Below are 14,816 nucleotides of genomic sequence, written 5' to 3' on the forward strand. Positions count from 1 at the left end.
CACGCAAAACGGTGTAAACGCCCCCCCAAAAGAAATTCATGAAATGCTGTTTTTTGTTCACTCTGCGTCCCAAAAATCGGAATAAAAAGTGATCAAAAAAGGTCACATGCCCGAAAATGGTACCAATAAAAACGTCAACTCGTCCCACAAAAAAATAAGACCTCACATGACTCCGATTCAAATTATGGAAAAATTATAGCTCTCAAAATGTGGTGATGCAAAAATTATTTTTGCAATAAAAAGCGTCTTAGCATGTGACAGCTGCCAAACAAATACCTGCCATAAATAGTAAATCAAACCCCCCGTTATCACCCCCTTAGTTAGGGAAAAACAAAAATTAAAAAAGGTATTTATTTCCATTTTCCCGTTAGGGCTGAGATTAGGGGTGTGTTGAGGTTAGGGTTGGAGAATTGGGGGGTTTTCACTGTTTAGGCACATCAGGTGCTCTCCAAACGCAACATGGCGTCTGATCTCAATTCCAGCCAATTCTGCATTGCAAAAGTCAGATGGTGCTCCTTCCCTTCCAAGCTCTGCCAAGCGCCCAAACAGTGGTTTACCCCAACATATGGGGTATCAGCCTACTCAAGACAAATTGCACAACTTTTGGGATCCAATTTCTCCTGTTACCCTTGGGAAGATAAATTGGGGGCAAAAATATCATTCTTGTGGAAAAAAAATGATTTTTCTATTTTTATGGCTCTACGTTATAAACTTCTGTGAAGCACTTAGGGGTTCAAAGTGCTCATCACACATCTAGATAAGTTCCTTGGGGGGGGGGTTGTTTCCAAAATGGGGTCACTTGTGTGGGGGTTTCCACAGTTTAGGCACGTGAGGGACTCTCCAAAGGCAACATGACACCTGCAGACCATTCGATCCATCAAAAGTCTGCATTCCAAAACGTCACTACTTTCTAGATTGTGAGCCCCAATGGGGCCAGTGCCAAAAATGTCTGGAAAGAGCTGTGGAATTAATGGCGCTACATAAATGAGTAAAATAAATAAATAAAATACTTCCCTTCCGAGGCCCGACGCCACATATGGGATATCGGCGTATTCAGGACAAATTGCACAATAACCTTTGGGGTCCTGTTACCCTTGGGGAAATAAAAATTGAGGGTGAAAAGATCATTTTTGTGGAAAAAATATGATTTTCTAATTGTACGGCTGTATGTACTTGTGGGAAAAAAAAATAAAAATTCAGGTTATATTCACCTTCTGGCGTCCCGCGCAGTCTTGCCGGGCCTCAGCGATCCCCCGTTCCCAGAAATGCTTTGCGAGACCTTTGATGACGTCGCGGTTTCGCGATTACTGTAGCGGTCCCTATTCCTCGCGAGATCGCTACAGTATCGCGAGACTTTACGTCATCAAAGGTCTCGCAAAGCATTACTGGGAACGGAAGCGTCGCTGAGGCCCGGGAAGGCTGCGTGGGACATCGGAAGGTGAATATCACCCGATTTTTTATTTTTTTTTTTTAATTATTTTTAACATTAGATCTTTTACTACTGATGCTGCATAGGCAGCCTCAATAGTAAAAAGTTGGTCACAATCGTCAAACACTGTTTGACGAGTGTGACCAACCTGTCAATTACATTCCAAGCGATGCTTCAAAACGCTTGGAAAGTGCTTGAGTTTCGCATGCGAAAATCGCGGGAAAACGTGAAAAAAACGTGCATAAAACACGCAAAAAACCGCACATTTCATGGGAAGAAGTGCGTTTTTTTCTGCATACGTGGGCACAGCCATAAGGGTTAAAAGTTAACCAGCGATCTCATTTTTACACCATTTTTTTTTAGGGACCACATCACATTTGAAGTCACTTTGAGGGGTCTATATGATAGAAAATACCCAAGTGTGATACCATTCTAAAAACTGCACCCCTCAAGGTGCTCAAAACCACATTCAAGAAGTTTATTAATCCTTCAGGTGCTTCACAGGAAGTTTTGGAATGTTTGAAGAAAAATTAACATTTACTTTTTTTTTCATAAAAAAATTACTTCAGATCCAATTTTTTTTATTTTGCCAAGGTTAACAGGAGAAATTGGACCCCAAAGCTGTTGTGCAATTTCTGCTGAGTATGCCGATACCCCATATATGCAGGTAAAACACTGTTTGAGCGCATGGCAGAGCTCAGAAGGGAAGGAGCACCATTTGACTTTTCAATGCAAAATTGGCTGAAATGGAGATCGGACGCCATGTCGCATTTGGGGAGCCCCTGATGTGCCTAAACAGGGGAAAGCCCCTACAAGTGACACCATTTTAGAAACTATACCCCCTAAGGAACTTATCTACATGTGTGGTGAGCACTTTGAATCCCCAAGTGCTTCACAGACGTTTATAACGTAGAGCCGTAAAAATAAAAAATCATTTTTTGCACAAATTATCTTTTTGCCCCCAATTTTTTATTTTCCCAAGGGTACCAGAAGAAATTTGACCCCAAGAGTTACACTGATGCTCCATATGTGGGAGTATACCACTTTTTCGGCACGGGAAAATTAAAAAAACCTTTATTTAGTCCATCATTAAAAATTACAATACCAAATGTAATAAAAGCATGCTTACGCGTTTCGGATCATATTTGACCCTTAATCATAGCATAAAATACTGGATAAATGTAGCACTTATCAAGGAAAAGCAACCAAAGAAGGCTGCCTTGGGTAACACCCATCAGAATCAGCTGTAATACCAGCATCACTAATTCAAGGTTAGCAATAGTACCTCACTGGATTAACCCTATGATGCATCCATCTTATACAAACATGTTACAATGTGAATTCTCACTTAGTGATAACCTAATGGTTTAGTCACTTTTTAAATATATATATATATATATATATATATATATACATATATATATATACATACTTTCTTCATCAGGAAGGGATAGGATTACAGGCGCACACCACCGCACCCAGCGGGGGGGGGGGGGAATTTTTTTTATAAAAAAAACCTTTGAAAAAAAATATATACTTTTTTTCTTTTGGTACATCCGGGTACCATAGCAGCGACCGGGACCCCGCATCACGCCGCGGGGTCTCCAATCCAAAGGCAGAGGGGGCTGTCAGCCCTCTGCCTGCTCCCGGAATGCTGCGATAGTGTTCGATCGCAGTTATCCAGGGGGGGGTTAAAGTGGCGGGAGTGGTCTGTGACCGCTCCTGGCACTTAATGCCAGCTGTGAGAATTAGCTGACACCCGGCGGCATACCAACCATGTGTGCGGCTGATCGCTATGACGTACTATTCCGTCCATGGACAGACAGGTCCAGGGCACATGAACACATGAATGAAATAGTACGTCTGATGTCAGTGAGGGGTTAATCTTTTGCTCTCACAGAAGATAAGCTGAAAATGTCGTCTTTTCTCTTTCCCCATTGAGAACAAGTGGAACCAAAATTAGTATGTGTGAAGGAAAGGCAAAAAGAACAGATGTGTGCCAACCAAACACTTGTCTGACAGGCAGTGGAGGTTCATTACCACCGTATGGCAAATTAGTTTGACTACTCTGAGAAAAATAATACGTATTTAAAGGAGACCTGCCTACCTCTCCTGCTGTTTTTTAGTAAATACTTGTATTCCTCATAAAATAATTCTAGATTTTTTTTTAACCACTTCTCTGTTACACTATTGAAATGTCTGATAATTTAGTGTCATCATTCCAATTGTGAAATTGTCAGCACTGATTGTAAGTGTTAGACTGAAGGAACAGCCCCTTAACACCTGGATGTCAACTTAATAAAAAAAAAAAAAGCCTTGTAGGAAAAGAGAAACATCTCAGAACAAGTTTCCAATGGTAAGAGCACAGAAAATGCCGAGGAATTTCATTGAAATAATATTGATCGATACCAGTACAAGGTACATGCAGTATATGGCAACTCTGTAACCCACAAGTAAACCTAGAATTGATTTCATGTATTTTATTATTAGTACCATGACGAGCCCTAATCTTTAAGCAAATTTCTATATGAAGATAAACAGTTCTATACAGAGACAGAAAAATATTACATTTCCTACTTATTTTAATGAATGTACATTCTCATACTAGAAAAATAAAAACTTAAAAAAACTTCACATTTTAAAACTCAAATTAACAGGGAAAAATATTTATTAATGTCCGCAGTGCATAAAAGAAATTTATGTTCTAGTTAAACAGAATACAAAAATAAAACCAAAAAAATTCATCCTAAGACTACACTCAGTGCAGAAAATGCAGACCTTCCTAAAGCATTTAATTTAAGGAGGGAAAAAAATGACTTTAGCAAAAAATATTTAAAGCCTTATGTTATAGTAAAAAAATAGATTTTAAAAAGTTGGAATGCTCCATCAAAACAGGTGAAATTGTCATTTATTGAAACAGAACTCAAAAATATAAGAGGTCGTAGTGTACAATATATTACACAGTGCACGATTAAGTGCATATTCATTCAAGTATGAAATCTTGAAACACCCCAAAACTCCCAGACAATCATGCACATTTATTGTCAAAGGAAGCCCCATTATATTGATGTCCTAGCACCAAGTACAATAAACTGCTGGGAAGATCAACCAAAGATTGTGAACACATAAATACATTCATGAAATGTTACATCTAATTGCACAAATGTCTATATGGTACAACTCTTATTAAGAGAATCCTTCTGTTTGCTCAGAAAAGTTCCCTCAAGCTTAACACTGGCAATATTTTAGGGTAAAGGGGAATTTCATGAAATCCCCACACAGAGTTTATCATTTTTTTTATTGGAAAAAAGGTCTATTAGAGGTGCGGTGAAGTTAGAGCGCTCCAAAACAACAACTGGCCTTTGATAAAGCTGGTGGAGTTGTTTTAAAGCCAGGTCACCACAGTCTGACAATGCCTTATCCAACATTGTCCTTAAACTTTGTAATGTGAGTTCAGATGCCGTACTCTGGCCCAAGGACAAACTTATTTGTTGGTCATTTTGAGCATTACAGGATCGTTTTTGATTCTGCATTGAATTCTTTAGAGTGCAATTTTGAGGGTAATTCCATTCAAGTTCTTCAAATTCATCATCTGTGTCTTGACTCTCCTGCAAAAACTTCAAGAAAGAGGACTCAAACCCCATTGGCTTAAAGTTCTTAAGTCCAATTGCTATCTGTATTTGTTCTTGCGGAGTGTCCTTTTTAGAGGATAGGGCAATTGACCCTATAGACTGCCGTAGAGGACTTGCCTTATTTTCCAATTTGCATTCCGTATGAAAACCTGTGCAAGAGACATTTTCTTTCTCATTAGAATTTGCAAGTCTGTCTTCAGATTTACGGAAAGGTCTGATGTCAGACTCCTTAAAATTGGATATTTCCACAGGACCACTTCTTCTTAGATCACCATTTGAGTTCCTCAAAGAATCAGGCCTTCCATTGGAAGCACGGTGAATATCACTGCGCAAAGTCAATCTAGGACTATGGTCGTCATCAGAAATGGACTGCTCTTTTCCCTTTGGAAGATTCTTCACACGATATACCAACTCTAAAAGATGATCGTTTACATAGTTAGGACTCATGTTGTGTGTTAGTTTGTAATGTCGTATAATACTACTTTCTAGCTTTACAACGGATGAGCAGCCATGAACCATACAGGGAAACTGTGTGAATTCAATATTTTGGGCACACAACTGCAATGCTTCCTCTCTTAATTTATATTCAACCACACCTGTTCTAGTAACCTGGTCCCGATTTTTGCCTTTTATTTTCTTCTTTTTGTAAATCAAACGATTGCAACGTTTCGGCGGATTGTAGTTTTTGTCCAATTTCTCCTCCCTTTTTTTCCGTTTCCTCCTGCCATCATAAAGGTTGTACTTTCTATGCCGGGACAATATGTGTTCTGTGTAATTCGTATGATCAGTGAAAACAGCATTGCAGCCTTCTACATCACAATAAAACTCAGATTCACTACTTTCACTTCCATCATCAGTGTCAGTTTTTAAGTGGTTTTCAGTATCAAACAAATCAGAGTCCTGCTCATCACCGTCAGCCTGTTCATGAAATTCTTTGTAATGTTCAGACAGAGGTCTACCACCAATAAATCTTTTTCTACATTCTTCATACTTACAAATAAATATCCTTCTACATTTGCCATGCTCACTCTTTTCTCCTTTGTCTTTTTCCAAACATAAAGATTCCCTATTATATTGATGTACAAGTTGATAATGGCGAACTAAGCTCCGCTGACTGGTAAAAGAGGCATTGCAAGATTTATGAATGCAGTGAAAAGGTTTGTGATATTTATTTAAAATATAGCACAACTTCCCTTGAGCTACCACTCGTCGGCTACCTCTCCCTTCTGCCAAGTCATCTTCTCTTGGCGCATCAATCACATTACCTAGATCCATTTCATCAGACAAGGATTCCCCACAAGTTTCAGAATTCATATCGTCCTGGGGTGAAGGCGTTCTCTTCAGATTACTGTTCGATTCACTTAAGTGGATATTTCCCCAGCACATTGCACGTCTCTGAGTTACCATACAGTTTTTACGTTTCTTGTCATCAAGCTTTCCAGATCCTGACCTGGTCTTTTCTTTGCTTAGTTGATGCTGCTCTTTATAGTGTATTCGAAGTAGGGTTCGTTTTGTAAAATGTCTTCGGCAGATATGGCACTCAAAAGGAGAATATTTTTTTTGGAGGAACCTGAGTTTAAGAGCTTTTTCCTTTGTATATTGATGTTTTTTACAATAATGTAACAATAGAGCAGATTTTGTAACAAAAGCAGATCTGCAGCCCAACATCTCACAAACAAACGGCTTGACTGCCAAGCTAGATAAATACTGATTGATAACTTTTTCATGTTTCGAGTTGTTGCCTTTTTGAGCTGTAGAAAATTTGTTAGAACGGCTGGCTTTGGACTGACGGCCTTGAGGAGAACTAAATATGGAGGAATCGGAGGCTTTTATATTCAGTTGTTGCAAACTTGTGAGAAGTTCAAACAAACTTTCCTCAGAAGTAGCAGCAGAGCTTTGGAAGCTATCAGAAGAAGCAATGTCTTCATTTTCTTGTTTGATGTATGTCACCGGCTCTGTACGGTCATGTAATGTTTCCGACATTTCTTTTGGTCTATCTTGCTCCTCTTTAACATCCGTACTGCATGACTTTTCACAGCTAGTTAAAAGATTGAGAAGACTATCCGAGTCAGTCGAGTACTTAACCATGGCTTGATCAAGTCTTTTACAATCAACTTTCCCATTGTTTTCCAGTTTACAAGTGCCATCTGGCCTTAAGCCGTGATGCACACATATTTCTGCATTGCTTGAACATTTTAAGGTTGTGTCCACATGCTCTTCAGGCAACGGGTGTGTTCCTGTACCAGATGATAAAGGTCTACCTAGCGAAAAACTTGTGAAATCAATCTTGGTGCTAAATGGTCTTTCATTTTGCAGGTCTTTAAACAATCCAGTTCTATTTATAAGGCCATCACCAGAGCAAGCTACATGTGTAGCTATGTGATCCTGGAAATCAGAGCTGCAGTAATAAAACTTTTTGCATTGTGGGAAAGTGCATGTGTATGCTGCATCTCGAAAATGTTGAGCTTCATGGTGGTAAAGCAGTCCCAAGTCACCAAAAACAAGGTGGCATCCTTCTAGCTCACATTTATACTGGGGGTCCACATGGATTTGTTTGTGGTTAAGCAGTTGATTAATAGTTTTAAATCTTTCATTGCAGTCTATAGACACACACACAAATGGTAGAGGTCCTAGGTGGAAGCTTGTGTGTTCCCGTAAGTGAAAATTTGAGATAAAATGCCTCCGACAAAAAGCACACTTCTCTCTCAGATTTTTCAAGTTCAAATAATGCTTTGCATTTTCATCATTGTTTTGGTGCTCGGCTTTCAGATGTATACTTAAATACTTAAACTGTTTGAAAACTTTGGAGCATCCAGTTCCAGGACATGGATAAACATCTCGGTCTTGCAGATTTTTATCTCTTATTGTCCTAAAGGAGATGTAACCAGCTGTGTCTGTTTCAACTTTACATTCAACAACTGGCCCAAATTCAATTACCTTCCTTTTCTTCTTTTTTTTCTCTTTTTTCTGAGGGCGATGTCTCATGGGCATCTTCATGTGTTCCATCACGTGGGGAACAAACACTTCCTTCTTCCTGAACTTTTTCACACACACGGGACAGGAATAAACACCATCTTCAAAGTGCTTCCTAGCATGGTGAAGAATCCTTACCTCAATTACTTCTTTTTGACAGATACGACATATAAATTTATATTGTTGCCAACGCTTCGATCTTTCAGATGAAGCAGTTGCCTTTTTCACTTTAGCATTATCCATTTCGATGGAAGCATTTTCTTGTGCTTCGTCTTTATGGTCAGACAGTATTTCACAGCTGGCCAATGAGGCATTTATAATATCTGGCTCGTTCGTGTCTCCGTAACGTTCTTCCTCTGAATCGGAAACTTCTTTACCAAGAAGTTTAAGGCAGTGTCTTTTTAACGTTTTCCAGGCCCAGAATTCAGGATCAAATGACCAATGACTCTTCAGTGCAAGTAAGAGTTCACAACGGAGGGAGTTTGAGATAACACTCGATTCTTCAACATGCTTTTGATCAGGTTGAAGAAACAGTTCTTCTAATGTGTCTAGGCCTTCCGACGTTGGTTCAAATAAGAATTCTGTAAGTTGGCAGGCACGTTTCACCTCCAAATCCTCTGGTAAAAGGCATGCTATTGTTTTGCAGACAGAAGACTTGGTTGCATCAGTTTCAGTCGATGTAATCTGAAGTGCCCGGATGCATAGCATGATTGAAATGGGAACACCATCATCGCCAGCCTAAAAGACAAAGGGTTGGATTTAATTAAAGATGACAAAACATTTAATCTAAAACTTAACTCCTCTCTACTGATCTGAAATCCCTAGTCAAAATGTAAAAGGGTATTCCCATGTTACATTTAGGTTGTATCCTGTAAACCAGCCATCAATCCCTTCAGAATTATGTACTTTGCTCTTTATTCCTCTTTTTAGTTTTCTGTCCATATATCCATTTTAGTGCTGGTTATTTTGGCGTTTCCTTTTTATAGCATTTATTTGATTCATTAGGCCAGTGTGCTCATTTTTTATTATTTTAAAGGTTATAATAATTCAGAATTGAAAAAGATTTTTTTTTTATGTTTTGCGGTATTTACTTTTCTGTCAAGGGAGTTGTGTGAGGGCTTGTTTTTGTGCAGTGTAGTTTACGATATCATTTCGGGGTACATACGATTTCTTTATTGCATTTTATGGGGAGGTGTGGCAAATTAAAAGTCAACTGCTTTTTCTTTACCCTTTTGCTACGCAATTTACAATTTGGGTTAATAAACTTCATAGTGTTCATTTTTACAGACGCAGTAATTTCCCCCCTACATTTTATTTTAGATTTGGAGAAAAATGGTTTACAGGATGAAGCATTGAAATTTTTTTTTTGTTCAAATTAATTTAAGTTGTAACTTTGTCTCACTAGAGGACTTCAACCTTATCACTTGTATAGCATTATATAGGAATATTACCAATCCCATATGAAAACAAAACACACAAATATCCTAAAATAAACTGCAAATAATGCATAAAGATAATTAATTATTATTATTATTAATAATGGTATTATTTAGTAAACACAATTTTGATCAAAAGAATGTACAAGCCATCCTGCCACGTCACGGCAACCCTTGTGGGACAGTCCCTACTCTAGTATTTAAAACCTTTCCACTTGCCAAGTGACGTGAATGTGAACAAGGATCGAGGGACTGAACCACTAGTAAAAGCATAGGTCAGACAGGATGGATTTGCCAGCTCAGAGAGAGGGCGGTCACACCCTTATGTGCACAGAATGCACAATGAAATGAATAAAAAACTGGAGTCTGAACTGAGAAAGTAAGTTAATGTGTATGCACAATGTAAGTGCATATTAACACATGACCATTACACAAAGAAAACAAAAAAACACAAATATACTAACATAAAAAATTAAAAAATAAACTGCAAATAATACATAAAGGTATGCATTATTTGCAGTTTATTTTTAATTTTAGGATATTTGTGTTTTTTGTTTTCTCTGTGTAATGGTCATGTGTTAATATGCACTTACATTGTGCATACACATTAACTTACTTTCTCAGTTCAGATTCGAGTTTTTTATTCAATCCCATATGAAGCCCACTCATAAGCAATAGGGGCTTTTAGTAGATCCCTAGCTGCCATGACAACCCAATGACACCCAGCTATCAATGTGCACTACTAATCAAATACACCTTTAGGGTGTGCGCACACGCTGCGGATCCGCAGCGGTTTTGGCCCTGCGGATCCGCAGCAGTTTCTGCTGTGGTGTACAGTACCATGATATCCTATGGGAAATGGAAACCGCAGTGCAGACGGTGCGGATTTTTCCACGTGGATTTGCTGCGGTTTCTAATCCGCAGAAAGAATTGACAGTGCAAACCCGCAGGCTAATCAGCAGATAAACCGCAGGTCTTTCTTTTGACCTGCGGATTTTGCAAAATCCACACGTAATCAATCCGCAGCAGAATCCGCAGCGTGTGCACACACCCTAAACAAATCATTTAAATGCCTTTGTCCATGATTTGACAGCAGCATTTAAAAGGTTCAATTATACCATTTGGAGCTAGCTATGGTGTTTACTGTTTGATTCAGGTGCCCACCTTGCCCTTGTGATCTTACAAAAGAGACATTAACGCCTTTACAATCCCTAATGTATATGTATAAGATGGGTAACTTAAGCTGAAGAAATAACAGTGTGCTTTAAAATACCCATTACTTGAGCTTACAATCAGGTGCTTGAAAATAATGTAGACACTACCCACTCTTTGGTGCTTTGTTCATTGGATGTGGTCCTTCATTTATTTACGTACAATAAGGGTACATTGCCATATAGCAGAGCCCCCTCTCACAAAGACCCAAATGTTTCAGTAAGACATTCTTTCTACCTCATGTGCGGAATCTGTTAGAGGGGCTCAGTCATGAACGCTCAATAATGAGGTGTATGGTGTTGTACATTATGAATCTACTTGAAAAAAAGTAAAGATTATATCAAAATGAACTACCAATGGCATGCTTAGTGTCTATGTTGTTTAGTAGGAAGCCGCAGCTGCTTATAAGGCAGATATACGGGACTTGAAAACAAATATAGCACACTTATTTCTTCCTGTTGGAAATGGCCAATAATTTCAATACATCACCAAGCCCTTAAAACTTCAAGGCAAATGACTAGATTAGGTCAAATCCATTATACCCAGTTACCATTAGACAGTTTTTCATAGCGGCCAAGTGGAAAACCAGCCAGTAAAAAGAACAAACCATGACGAGAGGTTAACATTAGTTTACATTCAGTCCATTTTGTTTGTTTTTTTTAAATATAAATTTCTCACTCACCTCCGTATGTACAACTTTAATAAGAAAGAATAAGTGCTGACATGTTTTGGCAATTGCACCAAATTGCCTACATCTTTCAAGAAAAGTATTCAGAGATGAATCAATTCTTCGCTGCAGCTTACTCCAAAATAAAGTGAGCTCCCTGAAATTGAACCAAATGCAGAAGTATTATAATTAAAGAAGAAGAAATATTACTCATACATACAACACAGCATTCTTGCTATGGTGGTCAATAGTCCAGCACTCTACCCCCCCCCCCCCAAAAAAAAAAACAAAAAAACTTCAGCACATTGAACTTTAGTGGTTGCAATAAAAAGTCAAATCCTTTCCTTTTATCATTTACCTTTCCTTGTGGAGGAGCTGTATGCCAGCAAATATCATTAGTTCAATTCTCCCTAGACCAGGTAAATCTGTCTACTTAATAGACCCCAGGCCTCATATTGTTGCCTATCTAGATTTTAGACCTGTAGTGATGCCCATACATGATGTGAATTCTCAGAAAACAGACACCCAATACTGATATCCTAAACTTTCAGTACACGATGACTAATAGACTGAAAAGGGGGGCACAGTAGAGAATATACTTAAGTTGTAGGACCCAATAGATCCACAGCTGACAGTAGAACTTGACTGCACAGCATTCGATTTTAATATTGAAAGGGAATCTGTCCTCAAGTTTTTGACACTTATTCCGAGAGCAGCATGGTGTAGGAGACTCGGATTCCAGTGATGAGTCACTTACCGGACTGCTTGCTGTAATTTTGATAAAATTAATTTTATTGGCAAGAGATTATCACCTGCTGTCATGTAGTCCCAAATATTTTTGAGCTCTAACCCCTATCCCTCCACTATGCATAGGCAAAAAGCTGCCAATCCATGGTGAGGGTGGGGTTATACAGATATAAATCTTGAGCAGATAAAATCACTTCATCAGAACTGAACCAATCAGGGAATCAGTACAGGGACATGATCTGATCACTCCACAGCTTCCAGGGGAGGAAGATTATCTCAGCATAGGAACATTTTATTAAAACACATCCAATTGTGGAAATTCGTATTCCAAGATCTATTGATTAAAATCAACTTTTGTTAGTGGTAAAACCCTTTCACGACCTATGATGTATATAATACATGCACAGCATAGGTCGTGTCTCTACACTCCAAGCGGGCTCTGGTACTGAGCCGGCATGTTTTCCGGCACATGTCCATTGATTTCAGTTGACCTGTGCCCCTAACAACCGCGGGTGGAATCGCGATCCACCCGCAGCTGTTAACATGTTAAATGCCGTTGTCAATCTCCAAAGGCGACATTCAACAGCCGCATCAGAAGAGCATCACTAATCCCGTCCGTGTTACATGACCGCAAAGCGGCAATGGGTTTACATGATAACCTAGGGTCTGCAGGAGACCCCCTGTGGTCATCATTGCCGATCTGCTACGAGTGCCGCCCTGTGGTCGGGGGTCATAACGGATGATCACTTTAGCTACTCATAGCATGGCTGAAGCCCTGCTATGTGTGGCACAGGTGATCACAACTCTAGTCTAGTCTCCAATACCATGCAGACTACTGAAGTAAAAAAAAAAAAAAAAAAGTTATTGAAAAAATTATATATGATGCCCGATTAAAATATAAAAAGAATTCATCAGATCAGTAAACAACGAAACGAGAAGAGGAAAAAATATATCAAACCGTCAAAATTAGGTAAGAGATATCAATAACAACGTCAGCTCGGCAGGCCAAAAATACCCCCTCACCTAGCCCCAGATCCCCAAAAATGGACACGCTACGGGTCTCAAATGTTTTTTTCCAGGACATCCCTCTTGACACCACCATGGAGATTGTCCTTCCATCCTTATAGGGACAGGAAACACGAGAGGTTAAAAAGACCCCTCTCACCCACACTCCTCATAAGAGAAGAGCATCCATCGCCGGCAGCTGCAGGAGAACTTCCGGATGCGTTCCAGGCTGGAATGCAATGTGCGCCAGAGGTCAGGGGAGCCTTCCGGCCAGCATGCCGCACAGGGGGATTCCAGAAGAGGTCCTGCCGGGGGCCCTGGGAAAAGACAAGGTAGGACATAAAGGCTGCCTTGCTCTAAATGGGGCTATGACAGAATCTCTGCATCAGTATGGAGGACCCTGTAAGAAATGTCATTTCCTCTGCATCACTAATGATGGCGAGTAGTCTTAAAGGCAGGGGTACTGTAACTGATACCATGGGTTAGCTGTCATCCTCTGGGAAATCCAGGAGATGCGCCATCTGTAATAAGTTACCAGAGGCATGGGCGGGGAGTTCCTTGGATATTGTCACCTTGCGCAACGATCGTCACAGATACAAGCAGGGAAGGATGAGGAGCCCATCTAGAAGGAAACTATTTCCAGGGATTTTGGTCTCCAGGCATCAAGATCCAGTTCACAAACTTCAGAGAGCTACGGGCAGTTTGGGAGACGCTGAAGCAAAATCAGACCCGCTTGGAAGGTCGACATAAAAATTGGTGTTGGACAACAGGACGGCCGTGTCATTTCTTCATCACCAAGGAGGCCCAAGACACCGGGCCCTTCAAGTTCTATCTGCAAGGATATTTGACAGGGCAGAAAATAAAAAAAAAAGTCTGGTCAATATCAGCGATTCATCTACAAGGATCCAGGAACACAATTGCCGACTACCGGAGCAAACGGAAAATCCAGTCCACCTAGTGGGAACTAAGTGGAGAGATATTCACTTATCTGTGTCGTCAGTGGGGTACCCAACTGGACCACTTCACAACCAGAAGGAAGTCCAAAGTCTGAAGGTTCTACTCCCTCAATCCAGCAGACAACCCGGAAGGGATCGATACCTTTAACCAGGTATGGGAAAAAGAGCTCCTGTACGCCTTCCCCCCCCCCCCATTGCCATGATCTCATAAGTCCTCAGTAAGATCCAAGAGGAAGGAGCTTTGGTGATGCTGGTTGTTCTGTTTTGGCCAAGGCAAAGCTGGTTTCCCTTGCCGAGGAAGATGTCCCGGGGAGATCCGCTCCTGCAACCAGAGAGGGAAAACCTGCTTCCTCAGGGACCAGTTCTTCATACTGATCCGAGGAGTCTTCGGTTATCAGTGTGGATACTGAAAGGAAGATCTTAAGAGCTAAGGGTCTCTCTGACCAGGTGAGCTCCACGATCCAGGCCAGCCGTAAACCAGTCACTTGCGCAATTTACAATAAGATCTGGAAGAGGTTTGGTCTGGAATGTGGTAGCTCTTTCATAGACTCTTCCCAGCCTGATATCCCAAAGATCCTGGATTCTCTCCAGGCAGGATTTAACAAAGTGTTAAAGCCAAGCATGCTGAAGGTGCAGATAGCAGCCCTGAGTATTTTCTTTGATTCCCCCCATCTCACCCATGGGTAGCGTGTTTTTCTAGAGCCAGATTAAGGCACACAATAGGAAATCGGTCCCTCCGCGAGATTTAAATCTAGTCCT

The 14,816-nt window shown here is 40.2% G+C and overlaps 1 protein-coding gene across 2 annotated transcripts in view; it reads right to left on the minus strand.

Annotated features, from left to right (window-relative positions):
• Positions 1 to 4,079: 4,079 nt before the first annotated feature.
• RLF (RLF zinc finger) overlaps positions 4,080 to 14,816 on the minus strand; it is a 29,640-nt gene continuing 18,903 nt past the window's right edge. For both annotated transcript variants that reach the window (XM_073572257.1, XM_073572266.1), the window contains exons 7-8: positions 11,365 to 11,506; positions 4,080 to 8,772 (exon numbers count right to left, since the gene is read on the minus strand). In XM_073572257.1, coding sequence (XP_073428358.1) covers positions 4,693 to 8,772; positions 11,365 to 11,506 — 4,222 coding nt within the window. In that variant the 3' untranslated portion in view covers positions 4,080 to 4,692. The remainder of the gene's footprint in view (positions 8,773 to 11,364; positions 11,507 to 14,816) is intronic.

Source organism: Dendrobates tinctorius, unplaced genomic scaffold (assembly GCF_039654945.1).
Source record: "Dendrobates tinctorius isolate UK_male_01 unplaced genomic scaffold, ASM3965494v1 ptg000007l, whole genome shotgun sequence".
Lineage (NCBI taxonomy): Eukaryota > Metazoa > Chordata > Amphibia > Anura > Dendrobatidae > Dendrobates > Dendrobates tinctorius.